This window comes from Cricetulus griseus (genome assembly GCF_003668045.3).
Source record: "Cricetulus griseus strain 17A/GY chromosome 1 unlocalized genomic scaffold, alternate assembly CriGri-PICRH-1.0 chr1_1, whole genome shotgun sequence".
Lineage (NCBI taxonomy): Eukaryota > Metazoa > Chordata > Mammalia > Rodentia > Cricetidae > Cricetulus > Cricetulus griseus.
In genome coordinates, this window is record NW_023276807.1 from 13,787,565 (window position 1) to 13,813,629 (window position 26,065).

Consider the following 26,065-nt stretch of genomic DNA (forward strand, 5'->3'; position numbering starts at 1 on the left):
TACTATTTCCCCCATGTCGGTTTATATATTTTTTACTTCTAGATCTAAAGCAAAAGTGAAGAGGGCAGACTGAAAACTATACCACAAACTGACCTCTCTACACAAAAAAACCAAAAGGAAAATAAAATTACCTTAGAGTAGAGAGACCGGAAGCGGTGCGTAGCCTGGTCCAGTTTAGTCTGCACCTCTCTGTGGGTTGCAGAAGTGTCGATGCTGTCCTTGTCAACCCTGTTGCCATCTCTCTTGCTGCAGGATTTGGCAGCTTCTAACACCCTGTTTCCAGAAATGGTGATGTACCGTAAGTCGCCTTTGTGTGAAATGACATCCTCTGAGAAACTCTTCTGCCTCGTCAGCTTGTCCGTCAAGCCGCTGAGGTTGTCTGCACCTGCCTCCAGGTTCTCCAGCTCTTGTTCTGACTGCTGTAGCCAATGCTCAAACTCACTACAGTCAGCATCGAACTTCTCCAGCTCTTCCCGCAGGGAGTGTGTCAGCTTCACCTTCTTCTCAGACTCCGCCAGTACCGTCTCATAATGCGCTTTCAGCTCCTGCATGTTCGCCTGCAGCTTCTCCTTTTCTTCAGGGGAGAGATAATGGCCCTGTTTCTCAAGCAGTACCTGTGCAGACTGCGTGGCTACGATGACCTCCTGGTGCTGAGTCATGATCTTCTCGTGCTGGGCCTGTGTGGAAACAAGTCAATTGCAATGTGAGAGCTGTTGGGAACACTGTGGCCTTAGGGTGACCAGGCTTCCAGAACCCAATGCACTTTTCAAGTCCTCTTACCGCTTAATTTAAAGACAGGGAAACATGAACAGGATTGTTAAAGAGTCCAACAGAGCTAAAGGAACAGGTGTGGGGGAGAGCACTGGAGACATCTTGTCTCTAACTGGACCTCAGTTTCTGACATCGAACATGGAGGTTGTGACCCCAATGTGTGACGGATTTGCTTTAAGGACCATCTCAGCTCACGTACAAAGAATTCCTCCAGAACCTGGCTCATGCCAGGTTTCAAGGCAGGAAAGCAGAGAGAGAGCTCTTGGGAAGTGGTGCTACCAACACTCAAAGGTATACAGAGCCACCTGGGGTCTCCATTTCCAGAGAGCAAGTTGGCCTTAGGTTCATCAAGTTCTTTCCTCTCCATCTATAAGAAGTTTCTTCAAATATGCTATCCAAATATGGCAAATAAAGGTTACTAACCTTTTGAGCAGTTTTCTCAGTTTAATGGCTAACATGGGCCTGATCTGGTTGACACCGAAGGGCTCTTTCTACTACACCTGGTGTCTGCTTGCTCCCACCTTTATCCCCACCCACCCGGGTAGGCACACTGGTACACTTTTTTTTCTCCTGTTTTTGCCTGGTGGCAGTTCTTTCAATAGACACCTACACAGCTGCCTCTATCCCTTTAAATATCTGCATAAATCTCATCAACATGGTTTTATCTTAACTACTTGATTTAAATTCTAAAATCCAAACGACATTGCACTAAATTACTCTTGACCAACTCATTATGACTCCTCTCCCTTAGCACTTACTACCTTCCACCAAACCATATAACTTAGTTATTATGTGTTACACCGTTCTCTGCCCCTTGGCAGGCAAGTGCCAGGATGGGTCCCAGGTCAGCCAAGCCCCTGTCCTCTGCCTAGCCTAAGATTCCTTATAGAAAAGGAAGGACACTGATCGGATGATGCAAGGTAATTATGTATGTCCATCCTATCAGATGTGAAGCCATGGCTGGGGAAGACAATATGGAGATGTTTCAAATGCCAAAGACCCAATTTGTGGAAGAAAATTGTTTGAACAAAACTATCAGCAGTACATAAGGTGTTGAGCACTACTACAGACAGTGAGAATGCAAGTGTGGACAGGCCTGTGCTTAGTTGGCTGGTTGAGAGCAGGCTGGTGAGCAGGGCCTGTCCTCTCTCTGTTTCAAAGCACTTGTCTCCTCACTGCCATTACTTTCATTCTGCCCTGGGTGTCAGCACTGTTCTAGGTGTTTGGGAATTCCATCCCGGTGACTGCCTACAAAGGGGAGACAAAAACCATCAATTTGGGGACACCTTAAAAAATGGCTGCCCCAACACTACCTTTGTGCCTGCAGTGGCATGAATGGCAGCTTCCACAACTCCCGTGCACTGGGCTTTCATTCTCCACAGTGGCCTGCGCTGCCTCAGAGGCTGAGCTTAGGATGGATGAGCGCTCAAGGCTGCACAAGCAAGCCAGTCTGCAAACATGCAGTAAAGTAGAGAGATCCGCAGAATGACCGAAACTATGGCTGAGGTTAAAGCCAAACTCTAGCTCTACTACAGGGGGAACCTGGGCAAGCTGCTTTATGCATTTAAGTTGCAACTGTCTTATAAAATGGAAATCTAAAGCCTCAAAGGATAGCCAGGAAGACTAAATGAAGTGATTCAGAAAGAGGCAGGAGCAGCGCTGGGTCACTGTCACTGCTCTGGAGAGGTCAACTATCAGATTCATTTGTTAATATTTATGCATAAATGTCCATTATGAATGATGATCTTGGAGGCCAGCTGGAGTTACAGGCAGTTTTTAGTTGCCCGATGTGGGTCCTGGGAACTGAACTTGGATCCTTGGCAAGAGTAGCAAGCATCCTTCACCAACGAGCCAATTCACCAGCCCTCTTTCATTTCTTAACCAGGGCTTCACTTGTACACAGAAGCCCTTTCTCATGATTTGTTTCTTCCTATGTTTATTTGCTAAGAACTTCCATAATAATTTATATTTGACATACAGTGAACCTGGGGTAGGGAAAGTCACGTCTCTCTGTGGTTGTATAAAGCTGTCTGACTCTTTATTGACCTAAACCTAAACTCTGACGACATCACTGTTTAAACAGCACACCTTGACTCTCTGGTACTGCTGGTTCAGATTCTCCTCCATGGTCCCACCATGCCCTTCAGCATCTGTCTCTAGCAGGTTGCCATTGACTTCATCCTCTTCACCAACTATTGACTTGCCGTCACCTTCATGTACATGGGTTCCATTTTGCTCCACCATTTGTGTGTGCTCCATCCCTGCCCTCTCCGAGTCTCTCTCAACATTCGACAACCAGTCCATAAGGTTTTCTATTTTGGTTCTGCTCTCTTCCAGCTGCCTCACAGCTACAACCTGTGTAGGGAAGGTTTGTAAGCGTCACAGACAAAGCCTAGGTTTAACACATTAGAAAATATCTAGGTAATCCTAAAATTTAAAAACTAACACATATTGGAAACATATGGTTATTAAACCTTAAAGAGACAAGCAGATACTCTAGGTCTACACCACCTTCAAACATTTTATTTTGAATTTTTAACTATAGCTGATAGCACTTTTCCCGTCCAAAGTCTCTCAACCTGATTCTACTTGAGGGGAGATTCAGCAAAGCCAATTCTTCAAATCTTGGTTTGTATTTGGCAATTATATACCCATCGTGCCAGCATTTCAGTTCTCAGTGCTAATCGCTGCTCACCACCTGATATGTTTAATATAAGCAAGCAGCTACCGGGTTGTGTTAATCATCTCTGGCAAAGCCACAGTGAACCCACACACTTGGACAGGCACCTTTTCAGCCTCTTCCTTGATGGCTGATGTCACCGCTTTATCCAGCTCCTTTTTTGACTGTTCCGCCTTTAAATTCAGCTGTTCACACTTTATCTTTGCCTCGTTTAGCTTCTGCTCAATCAAAGCTTTATCTTCTTGGGAGAGCTCTTCACCACTCTCCTTTAAAAAAATTTCCGTGTTTCTCACTATTTCTGCCAATGCCTGTGTACTTCCTTGCATATCTCTCTGCAATTCCTTAAAACACACAAGAGAAGAAAAGCATTCTATGATGTCATTTCAATTCTTGCAGAACTGCAATTATCAAAGAGAGTTACTGTGGGCAGGGAAACTAGCATATACAGCTGAGAAAGCAGATAGAGTATGGTAGAGTGAACTGGTTTAACTATACTTTAATTTTCATATAATTTGAAATCTGAATATTAAAAATGAATGAGTTTTTTATGTGTAAGAATATTTGTGAAACATTAAAAATATTGAGGGACAGCATATGAGCTATACTGAGCTATACAGCTATATGAAACTTATATAAGCACATTTACAACATAACTTTGTGGTGATATTTCCTCCTCTATTTCTAAACACTGATACATAGTTTTTTGAGACTGGGTCTCGCTATATGGCCCAGGCAGACCTTCCAAGGGCTATGCTTATAGGCATACACTGCCCCCACACTCTACTGAACACTGATTTTATTACAAGCCTATTACTCAGGAAAGAAAAGAAAATAGCTCCATCAGTGAACTGAGAAGCTTTCTTTTTCTCACACTAGGTTATACATGATGTAGTGGTTTGTTTGCTTTATTTGTTTTAGTTTAGTTTAGGTTTTTTTTTTTTTTTTTTTTTTTTTTTTTTTTTGAGACAGGGATTCTCTGTGTAACCCTGACTGTCCTGGAACTCGATCTGTAGACCAGGCTGGCCTTGAACTCAGAGATCCGCCTGGTTCTGCCTCCTGAGTGCTAGGATTAAACATGTGACACCAATGTCTGGCATGATGCAGTGTTTGCATCTTAGCCCTGGCTATTAGGACACTTGAGAGGGAGCACTTCCCTCGAAGTTACAGCTTTTGTTTGCCTGGGAAGTGAAAATTTCCCTCTGTGACATTCCCTCTTAAAAACAAAGGAGTCCTGTTTACCCATTTTCATCTTTTATAATATACCACTGCAACTTAATAACACTTTTCTCCACACAGGGAATCAAGACTCAGAGGCATGACTAAGACTGAATTTGAATCAAAAGCTACATATAATGAGGCTCTCTTTTTCCTGACACCCTAATACAGATTTTTCTTATCTGGCATTTTTGTTATTTCACCCCTTTTCCTTCTAAGATAAAAAATAATGAATTATAGGAAAGACCAGAGTAACAGGAAGAGAAAGTACTGAGTGGGGAGAAAGAACTCAAACTGAAGGCTATTTCTCCTGATTTGTAAGTGAGTCAGCGGGCCATGAAGGGGTCCACATTGTAATGTATCATTTACCCCCTTGATGAAGTATGTCATCCAAAAGTGAAGACAATGACCTGACCTGCTTTAAGTGTAAATCTAGCTTTCTGTATAAAGTGTAACGCTCTTTCTCAGGGCCTCTGGGAATGCCTTGCTTCTGATACACCTGATAGTTTGTCAGGAATCCCAGTGGCCTTCTGGACATTGTAACCAAACCTAATAGGGATCTACAGCTGCTGATACCAAAGGTTACCTCTTGCTTGGTCTGGCACTTCTTTAATTCCATTGTACCATCTCCAATCACAAAGGCTTCTTGGTGACTAATTAGGCGGTTTTCAGTTTGGGTGAGGAGATCACATAGACCTTGAAGTTTCTCTTTGTACTCTTGCTGACGCTCTGCCACAACCTAAGATGGAGAAAACCCCAAACACCTTCAATGGGTGACCTTCAAACCACTTCTGAGCAAGCCTCTTATCAGAATACACTTTCCAAACACCCTCCATTAAGCTTTTTAAGTATGCTGTAAACATGATAGCATTGGAGTGCAAACCGAGCAAGGACAGACAGCGAGTAGAGTATGAGCATGTCCCATATACACGGAAAGAGCCTGTTTGGGCGAAGTTGCTCAATAGAATACTGGCCATGCATATGTGTAAGAGATGGAGCTTCTGATGGACAGGAAGAAACATCCCATTTTCTTAAGCTCTTGAAACCTGCGACACACATAATTAATTCTGCAAAAGGACACCAAAAGAGAAGTTAGTTGTGATTTGTCAGTAAACATATGGATATGTATATACAGGTTATCATGCTACACACAATGCCTAGATGCTTCAAGAATGAAAGGAACATCACATGCATTACTTTCATTTCATCTTTATGTTTGCTCATTACTGCCAGTAGACAGCACTGAACCCATGAAATCTAAAAGATTAATAAGTCAAACCTGTATTTTTATTTTCCTGTTTCCCTCCCACACACAGTTATTATCTAGCTCACAGCAACAGTAAACGCAGCTCATGTTTACTCAGCATGAGTCAGGCACAGGGCTGTTTCACATGAATCATTCTTTCAGTGCTTGTAATACACACTACTATTTCTAATTTACCAATGAGCTGAGTGGGGGCAAGTGACTTCCCTAAGTCACACAGAGCAAATAAAGTGGAGCATTTAGGACACAATTTTAGGCAGTTTAGCTCTAGGCGAGTACTCCAAAGCACAAGCTCTGACTCTGGCCCCCCTCTCCCTTTCTTCCAGGGGAAATGGTACTCTGAACATCCAGAGATAAACCTTCACTCCCGGACATTTCTGAATGCTTTCTAGTTCCCATTTTTATGGAGAGAATTAAGACTCTCATCTAACAAAACACTGTTAGAGAACTATGAGAAAAGATAATGGCATGGCAGCATCAACGTGAAAAACTACACAGTGATCCACTGCAAGAATTCTGATCTGCATCCACTCAGGCCCGCCCAGAGCATCTCCCTGTACCCCTGCAGATGTCATACTCCACACCCACTCAGGCCTGTGCAGAGCACCTCCCTAACAGACCATTATTTCTGGTTTCACACTGAACAAGTCTAACAGTGAGCACAACTCCACAAGAAAGGCAGACCTTCTGATGACCGAGCTCCTGCTCTCGGTGTAAGCAGGTCTCTAACCGGCTCGCCTCGGTGGTTATCAGCTCCTGCACATCAAGAAAACCCTTCTGGGTTGTGTTCAGAAGTCTCAGCAGTTGTCTGCTCTGGTTGGGAGACAGATCTTGTGCATGGTCAGAGATGAAGGACTGTATGTCAAAGGCTGTCGTCTCCAGCTGCACTTTGGTATGTGTGAAGTCTCTTAGCACATCCTGGGGAAAAAGCAGTACAAGTTGCCACGGAAGGTAGGTTGCAATGAAAAAGTTCAACAGTCTTAGTCACACTAAAGGAATACCTACTGCTTAAATATGCTCCTTCCATCAGCACTCAAAGGTTTAATGATGCTTTTTCAGTATTTATAAAAAATCCACTTACTCATCATCTGGTAATAAGTAATAAAAGTATTTTTCATTGTGTGTGTGTGTGTGTGTGTGTGTGTGTGTGTGTGTGTGTGTGTGTGTGCATGTATGCATGTGAGTATGGGCATGTGTGTGCCAGGGCACTAGTGTGGAGCTCAGAGGACAGACTCAGGTGCTGGTTCGTGTCTTCTGCCTTGTTCAAGACTCAGCTTTTCTTTCATTGTTAACCATTTCCTCCAAGCCAGTTGGTACACAAGCTACCAGGGGTTCTCCTACCTCCACCTTCTACTCCCCGCAAAAGCATCAGTGTTACAGATGTGTGTTACCCCACCTGACTGAACATGGAATCTAGGATTTAAACTCAGATTCCTATACTTGCACAGAAAGTGTGGCAATCACATTATACACTAAGCCATCTCTCCATTCCAAAAATAAAGTTATTTAAATATGACAGTGGTTAACATATGAAGATAAAAAAACCCCCAAGAACATTCCATCTTTGTCTGGTAGATTATCCTTAAAATGTAACTGACAAAAACAAACAAAAAAACCAAAACAAAACAACAACAAAAAAAGGTTCATTCATGGTAGTGAAAGGCACAATAACATTACAAAGTAACTGCTAATATTTCCATTAGCCTTTCAATTGTGATAACATATAACAAGACCACAAAGAACACAACATGTGAATTAAACACACTACAATTTTAGTTTTCTGATTCTGAGGTAAGGAGCCCAACTGTGTTCATGGGAATGTTGTTCAAAATTAAGAGCCTGTTTAAAAAAAAAATTCAGACCAAAATTATTTGCCATATAAATATGACTTGTATTCCTATACTTTGACTAACTTTATAGAAATCTTGTGTGTATATGACTCATTTACCAAAAAAAGACATAAATGCAAATATCAGTTTGTCAGTGGTAGAGAGAATTTGGTACGGTGTATGGTATAGCTTCCAGAGTCAGGGCAACTAATGAAAATTACGGCATCTCTTCAAGTCAAAGACAGTAAATAATCCCTATAGTCTCAGGAAGGTTCTTACACTAAATAAATACGTCTTGCACTTCGTCACATGTATTCTAATACTTGCCTTAAGAAACTTCACACTTTCCTTTACAAGTTCAGTGTCTTGGACGTTCACAGTCTGAATATCCTTCACAGATTTGTTTTTCTCTGATACCCAATCTGAATATGATGTAAGTTTATGTAGAAAGTCTTCATGACAAACTTCGAGTTTAGACTAGAAAACAAAACTACATGTTCATTTCTGTTTGTCACCCAAATATCAAAGTGCTACAGTGAATGATTCTGTCTGAAGAGTTGAGAACTCCAAAAATATGATACTTTAAAAAAATACTTCAAAATATGGTTTAAATTCTCAATCACATTTTTTTTTTCAGAATTCACCATTTATGCCTACCATTTCAGAGTCGATTGCAAGCATGATCAGCTTCTTTCTTTCTGAGGATACATTGCTGAGGGAGGAGAAGGCGTTCTGTAAACCTTCGTGGCTTTTGCTCAGTTCCTCTCGATGTCTTGTGGGAAGGTCACTAGGAAAAGACTTTAAGAACTCTTCTGCCAACTTTAGATCTTTTCTTAAAAACATAGCAACTGGAGCAAATCCCAGCTCAAATGTCTGCAAAGAAATATATTCCACATGTATTTACTGCTCAGCAAAAGCACAAGTCCAACACAAAACATAAGGTCAAAGCATTCCACCTTTTGCAAATTCTGGTTCCATCCATGAACCACCAGCTACTGCAGCTGCGATGTGGATGTCTCCCTAGGCCGGTGCTTTGGATCTTGGCTTGGTACTATGGGGAGGACTAGAAACTTTAAGAAATGGTCTCAGTAAGAGGACTTTAGATCCCAGGGGTTGGGGGACTCTAAAAGGGGACAGGGGCACTGTGGACTCTTTCTTCTGCCTTTCGGTTTGAGGTGATGAACTACCTTGCCACAAAACTAAAAGCAACATGACCAAGAGATCATAGGTTAGAGCCTCTAAAACCATGAACCCAAATAAACCTTTTCCTTAACTTGGAAGCAAATGAAAGATGAAAAGTTTAGAGGCACGTTAGTAGGTAACTCTTACCTCTAACTGCTTAAGCTGATTCTTCAAAGCTTCTAGACTGTTATCCTCAGATGGATGACTGTCTAAGGGGGGTTTCATATCTCGAAGCAAAGCCAAATACTCATACATTTTCTCAGTATGTTGTAAACACTGCTGCAACTCATTGGAACACTAAAAACAAATTTGGATACAGTAATTAATAGCCTTTATGAAAGAATTTTAAAGGAGACAAAATGTATAGGATTACCCCACTGCTGGGATTGTCATAGAAAAAAATGCATACGTCAACTCACTTTTTCCATTGAGTTATCATCAGAGGCCCCTTTTGATCCAGAAATCCATTCTGAATGACCCGGAGGCTCACTGCATAGCTCTCCAAGCGTCTCATCTCTTGGCAATGCTGCCATGTGCACAGTAGACTGTTCTGCCCCCATTTCTTTCACAGTTTGTGGGTTTAGGGAATGGTGATCTCCTTCTTTGCTTTTAAGACCACTGCAGATGTATGACTTTTCTTCCACCATCTCAGAAGCAGCACATGGTTTCTGATTGGAGGCTTTGGTCTGTTCTCTTTCAGTGGAATACCCATCAAAAAGCAGCTGATAAAAAGCATCTTTGAGTGGCGGTGGAAATAATTCAGACTCAATGCCTCTTCTCTCTGGATCACACTCCATTTGAGTCAACACTTTCATCAACTCTGATATGCCTGGGGTTTCTTGTTTTTGCTTCAGTATATCAAGAAGACTCTCAACACAGAGAGGATCACCTCCACTCTCTGCCTTCAGTTCTGAGTTATTCCTGGGGGAAACACCAGGACCAGGAATACTAGATACTTCAGCTGGCAACTGAGACAAGAGAACTCTTTTAATTAAGTTCTGAATTGAAATTTTGGTGCCTGTGCATGCTGAAGGGTCTCCCACTTCTTGGAGATTCATATGACTTTCTTCTAACATGCTTTTCAAGATGTCCTTTCCATCATCCACAAAGGCCAGAGATAAGTCAGGAGCATGAACCTCTCTCTCTTGGAGTCTTGGAGATAAGGCTAGTTCTCTGTGTGGCTGTTTCTCAGTGTTTTCATTTTCCCTGCTGCTCTCTTGCAGTGAGCAGCCCACATCTAAAGTGTTATTGGAGAGATTTTTCACTCCATTCAGATGAAGCCTAGACTGCACAAAATTGGTATTTTCTCCACAGTCCTCCACACTTTTAAGAGGTAAGGGTGACAGTGTGGTGTCACTATTTTCTGGAGTGAACTGAAGAATTTCTGGTTTTCCTTCTGAAATACTTTCTTGGGTACAAGTATCACTTTGTTGGATCTTAGCACCAGTCTTCTGGGGAATGACTGACGTTTCCTCTGCATTATTTACTGTCCATAAATCATCCTTAAGGGGAGAAACTACTGAGACACAGCTTGGGATATTTTTATTTGGTTCTGGCACATCCACTTGTGTATGTTTATCACAGTGTTCTAAAGATGTAAATGGACCACTCTCTTTCTCCAGGCCTTCTGTGAAGGAATCTTCTTCCACATGGCTCTTCACCTCAGAACATGTGACATCTGAAGTAAAGTGAGCACGAGTGACTTCAGAGGCTGAGGTGTCAAATATTTCTGCAAGAGTCTCAAATGGAACAGGACTTTCACTAAGCTCCCTTGACACACTCTTGAGTTCATCTCCAAGAGTCACAGTTGCTGCTCTCAGGCCCCCTCTGTGACTAAGTTCCTCTGTTTTCTTCAGTAGATGGGGAAACTGACTCTCAACCATGCTGAGGTTCTCTCCTGCATTTTTATTTGGAAAGTGGTTGAGATACCTTTCTTCTCCTGAGCCTTCTATCGACCCTTCTTCTTTACCCAAGCCCGTTTCCCGAGTGGACGATTCATCTAACAGTGGATCATTTTTGCTGTCTCTACCTTTAACCAGACCTCTTCCATTTCCTTGCCGATCATTGTTACTTACTGTGGATGACAACTGGCTTCCCTCAGAAGGTCCCTCTCTTAACTCAGTTTCAGAACAAACGATTTTATCCGAGGATGGATGGATTTGGGGTGTCACAGTGTCAGGATGCCCATCTTCAGCTTTTAGAATGTTCGTAGATTCTGGCCCTTGAACCAACTTGACTTTTGTGTTCATTACATCACTTTCTAACTCAGAAATCAAACCGGTATTGTTAGATAAAATACTCTCAAAGCCGAAGATGTTTTCTGAGGTGTTGTTTTTAGCTTCATGCAGTAACACATCTTTAATTGCCATGTGATTAGACGGACTTAGTTTGTTTTCCTCATCAGCTTCAGTTCTAAGTTCTGGATGGTTGCTTCTTTCAGTGCCTGGACTTATATTACCAGTTGATTCTGGCTGCAAAACACTTGCAGGGTGCTGCTTTTCTAAAGGACTGTAATGGTTCATTTTATCTAGGATAATTGTGTCACTGATACTTTGGTTTTCATCCTCATGTTCCTTTACAGCTGTGCCACACAACTGGGTATCTTCAACTCGGTACATGGGCTTTCCATTCTCATCTTCTACTCCTTGTCCTCCTCCTCTGTCACCACCATCTTCACTGCTGTAGCCCCCACTCTGAGTGTCATCGTAATCATCATCCGTGTCACTTTCATCACATATATAATGCCCGTGACTTTCTCTACTTTGCAGGGAACCTACACGGTCAGTATCAGATTGACTTTCTTGGCTGGTGTCACACTCTTCTCTTCTCCCTCTCCAACTATCATCAGGTGTTGACGAAGCGGCCGAGCTCACTTTCCTTCCTATAATTTCACCATCAGTCAATGAGTCAGAATCATTGCTGCCAAGGCCACAAGGGTTTTCCCTTTTGGATACAGGTTCCATTAACTGTTCATTCGTCTTGACTGAGCCAACTGAATTTAATGGTTTCTGGTCAACTAAATACAATTCAGGTTCTCCAAATTCCTGAGAACAATGCACTTTGCTCTTCACACTTGAGCTATCAGCTATTCCTCCTTGGGGAAACAAAGGATTTTTCTTCTCTTTTGAAACATCACACAAAGTATCAACAGGAGAAGGGGTCCCATCATTTTCCTCCTGCAGCACGTCATAGTCCTCAGGTTGCAAACAATCACGGTCATCACCTTGAAGAACCAGAGAGTCATGGTCATCATCTTCAAACAAAGGGGTGTCGTAAAAATAATCATCACTCTCGGAGTCTGTTCCTGTGTCACTCTGCTGATCAGCTAGCAGTGATGTCTCATAGTCACCAGCATCAATGGCTCCTTTATGTGACAGTGTACCACAAACAGATGTGTCGGTACCATAGGAACCATCCCCAGGGATCACAGCAGAGAAGTATTCTTCCACCTCAGACCCACTTTTCTCGTTTCCGTCTGTTTGTTGAGTATTTTCACTCTCACCCAAAGCATCTGACATGTACTCATCACTGTGACATTGTACTTGAGGATCGCTACAGCCAGTATCTAAAGATTTCTGTACATGGTGCTCCCCCTGGAAGCTGATGTTAATAGCTGCGATTCCCAGAAATTGGTCTTGGAATTTTTCTCTTGTACTTTGATCAGCTGACACACTTTGGTCATTGAATGACAATGGAGAAGTTTCACATACGTATCCCATGTTCTGTGGGGTTTGTGTATCACTGAAACTTCCCTGACTGTGCCTCAGCTCATCATGACTTAGCAGGGCACTGAGCTGGGGGGAATAGTCAAAGACAGATGGGTCCTTCTGCTTGTTACCTTCATTCTCTCTTTCATTCCAATTACAAAGTCTACCAGTTTTTGATGTCAAAAAATTACCTGCAAAATCTTGAGTGATTTTAGGATGATTACATTCATCCGGATGTGCCTTTGTTTCAAGCTCACTTTGATTTTTACCGTCCTTAAGTAGGTCATCAGAATCATGTCTGCACATGCTCCCTTCTGCATATTCAGGCTGTGATGAATATGATGTAGGTTTGGGGACACATACACTAGATGGACCACTGGCTTTATGAACAATTGCTGTTGTATTTGTTAGGTTTTCTGACTGAGACAATTCACTACTGTTATCATTGTTTTCTGTTTTAGAAAACTCTTCATTTATGGCCCACTCTCTGTTTTCAAGAGGCTCTTTATGGTCAGGCTGTCTGTAAGGACATTTATCAGAACCAGATGCTGAAGCTGAACACTCATCCTTTTCTTTACTTAAAGCACAACTAGGAAAGGCATTAGGGATGCTTAAGACAGAGAGACTTTCTTTTACGAATTGGTTGGCTCCGAATTCTGCACTGCAGCTTTCTAATAGCATGCTCACAGCCTCGTCCAAGTCTCCATCGTAGAGCAAAAGCCTCTGCCCCGTGTTTGCATCCATGTAGCTGTTCACCATTAAATAAGATAGGAATAACTTTTTAGTTTGTTCTGAGCTCTGGGCTATGACTGGCTCTTCACCATCAGAACCGTCTTCTTCTTGCCTGTAATCATGAACTGTAGATGGCTGGAATTTACAAAAAGAGAGCCATCTTTTGGCATTTTTACAAGCTTCTAAATCTCCTAAGTCTGGCATCTTGTCTGGTAGTGATATGTTTTTTAAAATTGATGCTGTATTATTATCTATAATTCCCAGGTGCTTAGCAACATCCAAATCAATGACCTGAGAACTTTCTGGGATGTAGAGAGCAGCGATTTTCTGTCTCCCGTTCAAAATTTTGTAGGCTAATTCATTTGTAATCAACTCTTGCTGTAAGGATGAAGATGTGGGAAATATTTCACCAGAGTGGGGCCAAATGAGTCCAACGTAGCCCCGCTGGGCCTCCAGAACTAGAAGAGCACTGCTGGAAGTTATCAAGTCACACTGCACGGCTTCATCTACCGTCAATCGCTTAGCAGGGTTTGAGTGCATGATCCCACCTGTCTGAAGCTGATAGGTGAGGATACTACTTGCAGTGTCTCTGTCAATTATTCCCTCTGCCATGGCTTCTTCGACAGTCATTTTCTGACCCGAGTTGCAATTGATCAGACCACCAGACAGAAGCTGTGCACCTAACAGTCTAAACATGGTTTCCCGGTCTATGAGCCCTTCATGAGCTGCTCTTAGAATGCTGATGCTCCTTCCACATTTCAATGTTATTCTGCCCCCTTCCTGTGGTTTTACGGGTAAAAGCCAAATCCCGGTATTTTCCTGCAGAATACTTCTTTGTACCATGTCAGTTAAGGATACCCTCTCCGAAGTGCATGGGTCAATAAGATCTTTGCAGGTATTTTGCCTTTCTAGGACTTTAGAAAACAATGTCGAGGAAATCAAATTCTGCTGGAAAGCCTTTTGTAATGTCAGGTGTTCACCTGTGGCTGGAACCACCAGAGAGCCCGCAGAAAGCAGTGTCTCAAGAACTCGGATGGCCATGGACTCAGATATCACACCTCGAGCCAAACAATCTAGCACGGGAATTGTGGTTGGCGACGCAGTACCAATAATCTGCTTTACTTCATTTAGTTCTTTCAGTTGGCACAGAATTTGTTCATCAATGAGGCCATGGCTTTCAGCATCTTTGAGGTCAAAACACTTTCTTAATTCTGGTGAAATTAAACCAGAGATCACTAGCTGTGCCTCAAGCAGTCTGATTCCTGTCTCATAGTCAATAAGGCCTCTTAAAACCGCCTGGAAGATAGAAAGGACCTCTCCAGTTGTCTGATTGATGGTGCCTGCAATCACTTTATCCAGCTGAAAGGAAAATGCAGAAAGATGGGGTCAGTCTGGTATCCAAGGCAGTTTCTTACAACTTGAGGTGGTTTTGTTTTATAATAATATACTTAATCATAAAAAAAGACCTCTACTTACCAAGGCAGCTTGTGAATGTTAGGCAGCTCAAATGCACAAGTGATCTATGTCAGTGATCTATTCAACAGCACAGGATGTGATAAAGCTTTGAAAACAACATGCATCTGTGAATCGAAAACTGAATATCTGCGTATACTAACAAGGTTAGTGAGGACACAGCAGTAGGCATGGACAGCGAGAATAGAGAACACGGATCTACAAGGCAAACCATGCTTTCTGCATCTGGTGAGATTAGAGTCTAGTGACATGAGAGAGCATCAAACTCCATGCTATTGATGTTTACAGCATACAGACTTTTCCGAGGATAGTAAAAACAAAAACTAAGGAGCTAGAAAACTTATTACCCCCGTCAAACATGACAAATTATGTGAAAGTATTCCTAGGAGTCATGAAGTTAAAACTAACAAACACTTTGTAAATATCGAACACTGAGATGGGTACATTACTATGTGCCAGAAATTTTTCCTGTGATTTTTGTTATTTTATTTTTATTTTTTAGGAAGATGTGAGATGTAGCCTCCCACCACTCAAATAATTTTCATGGGTATCTTTGACAATCAAAAAACTCCATAGCATATCAGCTGTAGAGATGACCCACAGGCTCTTTTCTACCATATTTTATAATAAACACAACAGTTAAAGATGGCTTTGAAAAAGAAGAGTTAGAAAATGAACACGTCCTCTTTGACCATGCAAGGCAGAGATTAAGAAGGCATAGATTGATGACCAGCACACGTAAGACTGTACTTCATAAACAGAAGCCTCCAAACTCTCAAATAAATTCTCTCCATGTATTTTCCACGTATAAACCTCAAGGCACATTACCATATATTTTCAGTCATGCACAGAGTAGACTTTGAATGAACCTCACGTTACCTTCTCCTCTACCTTCATATCTCCCGAGGGTTGTGATTCTTGCTGTTTCAGGGATTCACTGAATAATAAATTATAACCTTCTTGAAGAGCTTTCACTTGTTTCTCCAATTCATTTCTTTCTTCATCTGTCAGTCTACAATAGGCATACAGTACCAAGAGATGATGTTAGCCTTCAAGTGTCAAAGTATGTAACTTGCCTCAAATGTCACTGCTATTTCCCAGGTCTTAGAATGATTATGTATTAAAGTAAGGAGCCTATATAAAATATCCAAGATTCTTTTCTTTGTCTAAGAAAGAGACTAAAGAGTTAAATAGTCAGTATCGCTTCAAGATCTAAACAAACAAAAAGCCAGAATAACTACTGCAAGTTGATCAGAGAAAGGTTCTTCAAAGAATAACATGACATCATTTTGGGGTAACCATGAAGAGGACATTCCAAAAGGATATAAGATAAAGGAAAAATGCCTTCTTTGTTTCAATCACTGGTTGAACTATATGAAGTAACTTGTGAAAAATAAGACTTTAAAATACACAGAGACACAGAGCTCCATGCATGCACACACACACACACACACACACACACATACACACACACACACACACACACACACATACACAAACGCGCGTGCATGCGCACGCACGCACACAAAGAACACATTTATAACATTTCCCAAAAGGTAGTTTTGGAGTACTATGTAGAATTACAAGCTGATTTAGAGCCTAAACAGTTTTACTTATCAGTAATAGAAGAGGGTTAGTACACTGAGAATGGTGAAGACTAGAAGTGACAGATTGCTATGTTCATGCTCTATTGAGTAAAGTGTGGTTTGTTTGTGTCCTACTGTTAAGATGTCAGATGGTTTTCAGAAGGTGACCCTACACCGAACGAAAGGACCAAAGAAAGTCAACATACTTGTCTCCATGTTTAGCCAAAAAAATCTGTGTGGCTTGAAGAGCTTCGGAGAACTGCTCCTTTTTGACTGATATTTCTTTACTGGAAATCTGTAAGGTAAAGATGGCACATTCAAATTCTCCCCTAAAGTGACTATTAAATAATAATTTTAAAATATAACATTTTTATATTGTCAAGACAAAAGTGACAGTTGTAATTTCTGGGTGACACACACAACCTATTGGCTGTGAGCAGTATAAAGGCCTGCCTCAGAGGTCAGCTCTCCCTAGCAGAGACACGAGGAAGTACGGAGCACTCTGGTCACAGTGCTACCACTTTCATGCAACACCACACAGTTCTTGCACTTGTCCTGACCCAGCCACGAATGTACCAAAGGTCACGGACTCAGGGCTGACTCACTAACATCCCTGTGTGTCATTGTTCTTAAAAGGACATTGTGAAAGCTGGACGTTGGTGGCGCACGCCTTTAATCCCAGCACTCGGGAGGCAGAGGCAGGTGGCTCTCTGTGAGTTCGAGACCAACCTGGTCTACAAGAGCTAGTTCCAGGACAGCCTCCAAAACCACAGAGAAACCCTGTCTCGAAAAACCCCCCCAAATACAAAAACAAAACAAAACAAAAAAAGGACATTGTGACTGTGGGACATGACTTCCAAGGAGGCTCTTCCTTCCAGAGGCTCCTCTGTTATGGTGAATGAGTGGGCCTGTAGATCAAGAGATAACAGTTCAAGCTAGCACCCTTCATCCCAGATCATCTGTGGCAAAGGGAGAAGGAAAACCCTTTGACTGAGGGAAAAGGGGTTTTCTCAAGACTTTTCCCTAATTGCTTTTCATTGGATCAAAGCTTCCACTTTTGTAAATGAACAGGAATGAGAGGAAATACCAGGCCAATGAAAGGATGCCAAATATACTAGTCAGTTTACATCTATTTTGCATGGCTGCAGGTAATCATGAAGGTAAATGGACTCACTCATTGTGTGTATCAAACCACTTTTTTCCTTTAGAAGAGAAACAGCAAGTATTCTGGTAGAACTCCAGTTAAAGCCATCATCTTATTTAAAAGTGTCCATGTACACTACATCTAAATTTTACTAATGTTTTAGAGAAGTTGTAACTATAATGTGAAGATACCAACCAGGTGCTTGTAATTCATGCTTCTGCAGAAACACGTTCTCTCAACACATCTTTGCTAAGGGTTATGTGCCTGTTTTAATGCATTCCTATTTGATCATCAGGAAAAGCTTGGGGATATTTTAAATCAAACATTTGAAGCAAATCATCTTGAAGGGTTTTCGTTTAAAACACACCAAATGTAATTTTTTTTTTCTGAATTTTCAGTTCTTCCATTTGAACTGAAAGAACATACACACCATGAACCATGAAAGACTATGAGTTAATCAGCTCCATTTTCAAAGAATAATATCTTAAGAGAAACCCCAAATCAGATCTATTTGGCCTTACATCAAAAGCAAGATTAGACAATAGTTGATGCCTTTCCTGACCATACCCTGTCAGCATCAACCCAGTACAAGTACTAAGGCAGAGCTAGAAGAGACACTAAACCCTGAGACTGAATGAGAGCTCTAGAAACTACCAATTTCAGGCAAGGGGAGGAACTAGCTTCCTGTAGGAAAAGTATTTCTTATGCAAAAGCTACTCTTGGTGTCAATCAATGTCCAGGCATGATGACACATGCCTAAAATCCTAACACTTGAGAAACTGAGGCCAAAGATCAGGAGTTCAAGGCCAGTCCCTGCTGCATAGCAAAGGTGAGACTAGCCATGACCTTGTCTCCCCCAAACAATACCAAACCAACAGGAAAATACAAACTGTAAGGAATTCCCACCACCAATAACAGCACTAACAGAATTTATACCTTAATGCCAATGTCCTGACCTTCAAGCAGTACACTGTGGAGCAAAAACACCTCTTTGATGTAGTCTCCCAACTAACACTAAGCAACCATTTCCTTGTGAAAAAGATCCAGAAAAGAACTACTAAACATTCAACAATGTTCACATCTTTAATTGAATTCTCCATGTCTTTTTGATGTGGATGGCATGGAGGACTGATGACTTCATGGGCCAACAATCCCAGTCATTCTAATCAGGGAGTGGCTGTATGTATGGTAAGATCCTATCACCTATTGGCTGGTTGATACAGTGTGGCCAATGCAACTGGTTCTGCCTTTGGAATAGGACACCCTTTTCCATCACATTCTAACTATGACTCTTTGGACAAACTACCTCATGGCCCAACCTCTTGGATCATCATTGTAAAAGCTGGTAACCCTGGGGGAAAGTGATATAATACAATTTCTAGATTGTGCTTTGTAGACTGTAAGATTCAGAAAATTCAGCATTAGGACCTCTGTGAATACCTGCTGGTTAGAGAAGAGAGGTTTCCCAGCTTTCTCCCCATCTCTCATTGTCTTGCTGATATTGGATACCCATTTCTGCAATTCTTTAGCTTTTTCAACATGTTGTTTCTTCTCTTCTTCCAAAGACTTCTGACAGGTGGTTAAAGAAAGAAGATACATTCTAGTAAATGACTGTTGACCGAGCTTCTCAACTAACCTGTTCTCTCGGCTGAAAATAAGAATGCAAAGCTGTTTTCCCACCATGCACACAGGTTATGGAGACATTTTATTCAGTCCCTTGACCTTGTTCACCATGTCACACAGCAGATGTCTGCGGTAGCTGAGAAAGCTTTGACAACTGATCTTTATTCACGGCTCTGACCACCCAGCTGCTTCATGAGTATGACAAATAAGCAAACTCAACTTTATTCATGAGACTGACAGACTTGGGAATTGCTGCCTTTACATTAGCATTACAATCATGAATGGCTTGACAGAAAGCTATCAGACAACAGGAAGCAAAAGGAGAGAGAAGGACGACACACAGATGATCCCCCTCCTCCAATACACAGTGGATTTGCTAGGTTTTAATTCCGAAGTCTCAACTAAAATAAGAGATTACAATGGACACTTTAATATGTAAAGAACATCACAGCCTGTAGGAAGCGATCTCCACCCTCATGGGTCTGGACACATCTGCATGTTGTCTTCAATCCCGTGGTGCCCTGGAGGTGCTCTTTCAGGGTACATGTTGTACCTTGTCATAAACATGCTGGATCTATTCAGTGAAAGGACTCCGAAGGATGACTGAAGAAATGAGTCTGTGAATTTGTTGATGGTCATCACGCTTACCCCGTTTTCTAGGTAAAACCCATTTATTTTAGGGAGATAAAATGTTTTAAAAATGTAATATTTCAGGAGCAGTCAATCTTTTGTTATTTTCAACTTAAGAAGAACCATGTTTTCTGATCAGGGAGCTATTTCTAGCCTACAAGAAATTATCAGCGTTTTGAGTTAGTGACAGTTCCTAGACTGCACATTTAGCAGACACCATCTGCTCTGAACAGATGGCAGAAAGCAGCCGGCACTGTCTCTGCGTGGAGTTAAACACCCTACTGGGAAGAATAGTAGAGGCTGGAAATCCCTGTCATCAAGGGCTCAGAAACTTCTAACAGCTTAAGTCCTGTGTGGAAATCAAAATCAGCTTTCTCTAAGGCTTCCTTATATGTCAACTTTCTTTTAGTCTGGGGACATATTATATTCCTGACGTGTGCCTTCTGATCTTTGAGTCTGGTAGCGATGAGGACATCGATGATACCCACCTGAAGAGCCTCTTCTATTGACAGCCTCGAGTGAACCTGTGGCTCTATCAGGCCTCCGGTCAGGTATTGAAATTCCAGACATCGGATGCCCATCTCTTTACTTATGATATTTGCATTCACGGCTTCCACCACTGACATCGTTTTATTAGTGACAGGATGGCCAATGCCGGTGATCACTAATTCACACTGGCGCAGCTGCTGGGCAAAGCCCTCATCAATTAGGCCTCTATGCAAAGCCTCGGCCACTCTGTACTTTTTGCCAGTTAGAGGATCAATTATCCCCCCTGTACTGACTTGGGCTTCAAGGCATCTGAGGGCCGTAATCCTATCAACCAAATTTCTCCGGGAGGCTTTCAGTAAGGAGATCCGTTCCCCGCTAGCAGTCAGCCAATAGCCTGCAATGGGACTATGCAGATCCTTCTTAGGGATGATCTTGCTCAGCAAAAAGTCGGCCAGTTCTGTTAGTGTGCTAAGGCCTTCCTGATACTTTTGGATCAAGGCTTTGTCTAGTGTTCCCTGCTCTATGGCCTCACTAATATTGAACTGCAAACCAGTTTTAATATCAGTCAGCATGTGGGAAGGATGCCCATAGGAGTCAAAGAATGTGGCTTCCTTCCACTGGTACTGCTGCCCTGAAAGTTCAAGGTAAGTACTTTTGTCGATCAGGTTTCTCTGGAAAGCCTCATAGGCAGTCAGTTCTGCTCCTGTTTTTGTATCTACCACGGAAATTTTATGAGTTTTCTCTACATTGAGACTGGATATGTCCCTTTCCCCAAATGGCAAGAGAAAGCACTGGCAATCTACATCAAACACACACATCTGCAGCAACTCTGCATAATACAGAGCCTGCTTATTGTTGGGGTTAGGAAAAACTCTTGTGTTGCTGGACGGCTCGTGCAAAAACTGTAAAATGGCATTGTTCAGCAAGCCCTGCTGCACAGCAGTTTCTGGAGGGACACGGATGCCTCTCACAGGGTCAATGACACCCCCACTGGCAATCTGCGCTTCCAAGATATGTTTACCTTTCTTCCTATCAAGCATTCTGTTTTCCATTGCCTGGAACACTGACAGCGTCTTAGAAGAATGTGAATATCCCAAAGCTGCCTTCTCTGCCTCCAGGAGCCTATTCCTGAATTCAGGGTCAACAATGCCTCGAAGAACTGCATCTTCAACACTGTAAGTCTGACCAGAAATGGGATCGATTATAAAACCTGTTGCAGCCTGAGCCTCTAAAAATGCTAGAGCTATCATTTTATCTATTATAATTTTCTGGGCTGCAGAAGCAAATGACATTTTTTCTTTAGAAGACTCTAGGTAAAGTCCTGCAATTGAGGTGGCTTTGGTCAAAAACTTGTTAAGACTTTTCTGAACTTCTTCAACAGTCTTCAGACCGCGTCGCAGCTGCTCGACTGTTTTCATGTCCAGAAGCTTTGCTTCAACCAGCTGCCTACCCGTCACAGTGTGCCTAAGCCCTTGGAACTGAAACTCATCCTCCCTAACAGAACACGCTTGGTTAATGTCAAAGCTCCGGGAAGTCTCTTGTTCTATGCTTTTCTTAAGGAAATCTCCCTTGAGTCCACCAGATGCTCTGGACCCTTCCAGCATCCATCCACCAGCATTGGAACCCAGCTTCTTCTCTTGTGTTAAGGTTGTGACTTCTGTATGCATACCACATTGTTTGTTCTTAGCTATCTGCAATAGGAATGTTTAAGATGTTAAAAAATTGCCTAAAGAACACGATGACACTTTATCAAATATCCTCAACCTAAACACAATCCCTTGACTTATAAATAAGTGAAGAATGGCAAGTCAAGGATAGGGGATAATAATATTTTGAGAGACTCAAGTTTTAGCAATTAAATACATTAAAGTTGTATGTGGAAAAAGACTGAAATGAAACATGGCCACAGAATATGCTAGAAGTTGAAGATAATATTTGGTTCTTCTAGCTTTTTTTCCTTCTTGTGGCGCTGGAACTCTGACCCAGGGCTTTGCACATGGTAGGGAAGTCTTCTACCACTGAACTGCATACAGCCATTTTCTAGATTAATATAATTAATTAATATAATTAATATAACCACATTAATATATATTCCCATAAATATATCAATTTACCTATTACATTTATGTAGAATCTCAAGCATTCATAACTCAGTGGTAATTTGTGGTAAAAAAAAAATGCAGTCAAACTGATGGAGAATTATAGTATTTTCTTCCCAGGACTATACACAGCCTAGGATACAAAACTGTTAAAAATGTAGTCCTGGAGAAAAAAAAGAAATAAAGGAAGAAGCCTGGCCTGGAAGATAAAATATACCTTATTACCTATTAGATATAGCTAATAAGGTCTCAGAACAATGTATACCTCTAAGGGTGTCAAAAGCTTCACCAATTCCATTTCAAGTTTATCATCTTGATACCTAACAGGCGGTCTGGAAGTACGAAAGGCTTGGTCTCTCATCTTCTCCAGTTCAGACAGTCTTGAAATCGGGTTTTTCTCATCAAAAGTTATTTGCAATTCGGTACTTGTCTGAGAAAAATACTCGGAGTAGCATGGTTGGCTGCTCTCCGTGTCCAGCAGAGGCCCTGGCTGTCGGAACTGAACCTCCTTTGGAATCTGTTCAGCGACCCTAGGCTGCCATTTTTCTTCTACCTGTTGTGGTTCTTGAGTCCATCTTGACAGTGGACATCTGGCCTTTGGGTTAAGGTGTCCAGAGTTCCCAGAGGAAGCCTCTGTGGGGTGGTGGCATTCTCTCCCTGCCATATCAAAGCCTGATGTGGAGGTATGATCTCTGGCTGTGCTTTTTTCTTGGATTTCACACTGGAGCAAAACTAACTGATGCTCATGCTCCTTTATCTGCTGGTCCATTTTCTGCTTGAGGTTTTCAACCTCACGTCTCTGGGCCACCAGCTCTTCCTCAAGTTTCCGACACTTCTGGTAATGATTTGCTTCTACGTGCTGCCCCTGCTGCATCTTCTCACGGTAGCACTGAAGCTGCCGCTCCAGTTCTCTCATGTTCGTCTCCCACAGCTTCGCGTTCTCTTGTGCTCGGCAGTTGTCCCTCTGAAGGGACACAAAGTCATGCTTAATGCCAGAGATATCATTTTCCGTGATGACCTTGGACTCCATCAGCCTTTCCATCTTTTTCCGGAACTCGTCTGCTGAGCACTTGAATTTATCGGACTCCTCCTGGAGCAGGGCCATCTTCCTGCGGGTCATCTGCTCTTCGATGGTCTTCAAGTGCAGCTCATCCTGCACCCTTTTCAGCCTGTCATTGAGCTCTTGCACCTGAGCCCACTGCAGCTGAGCCTTCTGCTCCTCCCGTCGCTTCTCCTCTTTGGAAGCGCTCAGCTCAGCGCTCAGACTCCTCACCTCCTTCTCCGTATTCTGGATGATGACGCTCTGCTGGTCACACTTTTGCCTAAACTCACTTACTAAATTTTGACTTTGGGCTAGATCATCTTCTAGGCTTTTAATTTTCCGGTGGAAATCCTGTTCTGTTTTGGTTTGTTTATGCAAGTGTTCATTGGTGTTACGTAACTGATCTTTAAAACCGTCTGCCTGAATTTGCAGCACTTCACATCTTTGCTGGATAGCTTGTTTCTCTCGAACTATGTTCTTGGACTCAGTCTGGATTCTCTGCATCATTAATTTGGTTTCATTATTCTGCCTGGTGAGCTCATCCACCCTTTGTTTGAGCATTTCTGCACACTCATTGCTTTTTTCCAGTTCTTCATTCAGCTTTCGGATTTTATCATTATTTTCTTTCTCAGCTTTGATATTCTGAAGCAACTGTGCATGGCTCTTCTCAAACTCTTCTTTTAGATGATCCGATTTTCTCTGACAGAGCTGTCTCCTTTCATTGGAGAGTTCCTTCTCAGTCTGTGAAGAATGAACTTGGGAATTTAAACGCTGGATGTCCCTCTCGGCTAGAGCATGTGCCCTAGTGATTCTGTCCACTTCTCTCTGGAGTTTCCCTTTCTCGTGGTGGAGAGACTCTAATTCTAACTGATAGTTGTGCTTTATTTTCTTGAGATCATTAGCTTCCTGCCTGACCTCTTCAGCCTTGTCTGTGGTTTGGCTCAGCTGCCTGCCAAGTTCTCTGAGCTGCTGGGAATAGCGTTCCTGGACCTGATCCTTCCTCTCCAGCTCCCCCTGGAGGCACTTGAGTGTGTTGTTTGTCTCATCCAGCTTGTCTTTCAGCAGCCGGGCCTTTTCCTCAGAGGAAGCCTTTTCAAGCTGCACAGCACTGAGTTCATACTTCAGCTCCCTCATCTCTTTCTCAGCTTTTCTGTTGGCGACAGTCAGCTCATCCACCTGCTGCTTAAGCTCCTCCTCTTTCTGTCGGTCATGCTCCTTCTGGGGACATGACTTAGCCTGTGTGACAGTACAAGCCGGCAGCCCATTTTCTCTACACGAGTACTGAATTTCGGTTATTTTTCTTCTTGCTTCCAATTCAATCTTTTGCTTTTCCTTCAGCTGCTTCTCGGCCACCTGTTTCTGGAACGCCAGGTCCCTCTCCATTTGCTTCACCAGCTTCAAGAGTTCTTCCTCGTGGTCTCGCTTTTGTCGGAGTTCTTCCACTAAGGCCTGTTTCTGCTGCTCCAGATCACTGAGGCTTGAGTCCTTCCTCCTAAGGTGATCTTCAAGGGTTCTTCTCGTGAAGGAGTGCTCCTCCAGCTGACCCCGGAAGTTGCGGAGGTTCTCCTCCACCGCAGCTCTCCTGGCCTCGGCCTCTGCAGTGAGCTGCCTCACTCGCTCCAGCTCCCGCTCTGCAGCTTCCTTCTCTCTCACAATGGTCTCCAGCTCTCGGCGGTACTGCTTGGCCTCGCTCTCAGCCCTTAGCTTCTGCAGAGCAATGTCTTCCACGTTCCTCTGTTGCTTTCTCAGTTCATTTTCGGCAGCCTCCTTAACCTTCGGAAGCTCTTCCTCTACCCGAGATTTCTGTTTCTTTAGCTCAGCTACCATGGTTTCCAACTCACTGATCTTTCCCGTAAGTTTGCTATTTTCAACCATGGTTGCTTTCTGACGCTGCAGCAGATCTGAATACGCCCCGTGTTCAGAATTCTCCTTAGACCTTTTCATCTACAAGAAACATTTCAAGTGTCAAAACCGTTCTACCGGTTTGGATTCGGCAGCCTCTGAAGCACTCACAACTCATGTACTTACAAGACCAAGGGAACTCAAGGGGAGAGCAAGCAGCAGCCACCAGCACCAGCACCAGTTTCTTCAGAGCAGAAACCACAGAAAGCCGGCAGGGAGGAGACAGATGACCTGCAGGACATGTTTCCCAAAGAATCCCCTTTGCCCCTCAGGAGTAATTTCATAAAGAAAACTAGCCTGAAGTAAGAAAGGACTGACTTTACCGGACATGGAGCAGGGCCCCCAAACTTTTATAGATGCAAAATTAAGCTTTGGTCATAATGATACTCACTCTGTTTTCACAACTTACACCAGCTTAGAACAAAACCACCACGCAGGAACAAAGCACACAGATTTAGTTTGCAATAATGAGACCAGCGGAAGTTAAACATGGTACTCACAGTTCCATGTTTATGATTAAAGAAACAGAATTTCAGAACAGAGAGCCAGATTCTGAAACAATACTTTCAACACAGGAAAGGAGGATTACATAAATCTTGACATTTCCAAGCCACTATTTATGACGGCAAGTGTGACAAGTCCAATAATGAGAATTGCTAATGTAAAGGCAGCTCCAGTCCCTAGCTTGAGAGAAGAT

At 42.5% G+C, this 26,065-nt stretch overlaps 1 protein-coding gene across 18 annotated transcripts in view; it reads right to left on the minus strand.

Annotated features, from left to right (window-relative positions):
* The window catches only part of Dst (dystonin), a 389,777-nt gene that overhangs the window by 105,649 nt on the left and 258,063 nt on the right, over positions 1 to 26,065 (minus strand). For 10 of the 18 annotated variants that reach the window (XM_027386908.2, XM_027386906.2, XM_027386911.2 and 7 more), the window contains 12 exons: positions 19,024 to 19,152; positions 16,646 to 16,734; positions 15,733 to 15,865; positions 9,361 to 14,739; positions 9,089 to 9,238; positions 8,417 to 8,632; positions 8,087 to 8,236; positions 6,615 to 6,848; positions 5,253 to 5,405; positions 3,559 to 3,792; positions 2,860 to 3,126; positions 132 to 677 (listed from right to left, as the gene is read on the minus strand). In XM_027386908.2, coding sequence (XP_027242709.1) covers positions 132 to 677; positions 2,860 to 3,126; positions 3,559 to 3,792; positions 5,253 to 5,405; positions 6,615 to 6,848; positions 8,087 to 8,236; positions 8,417 to 8,632; positions 9,089 to 9,238; positions 9,361 to 14,739; positions 15,733 to 15,865; positions 16,646 to 16,734; positions 19,024 to 19,152 — 7,680 coding nt within the window. Of the gene's footprint in view, positions 1 to 131; positions 678 to 2,859; positions 3,127 to 3,558; positions 3,793 to 5,252; positions 5,406 to 6,614; positions 6,849 to 8,086; positions 8,237 to 8,416; positions 8,633 to 9,088; positions 9,239 to 9,360; positions 14,740 to 15,732; positions 15,866 to 16,645; positions 16,735 to 19,023; positions 19,153 to 19,347; positions 22,017 to 22,689; positions 25,411 to 26,065 lie in introns of those variants that run through there. The other 8 variants (XM_035452524.1, XM_027386920.2, XM_027386916.2 and 5 more) reach the window with 3 other exon arrangements.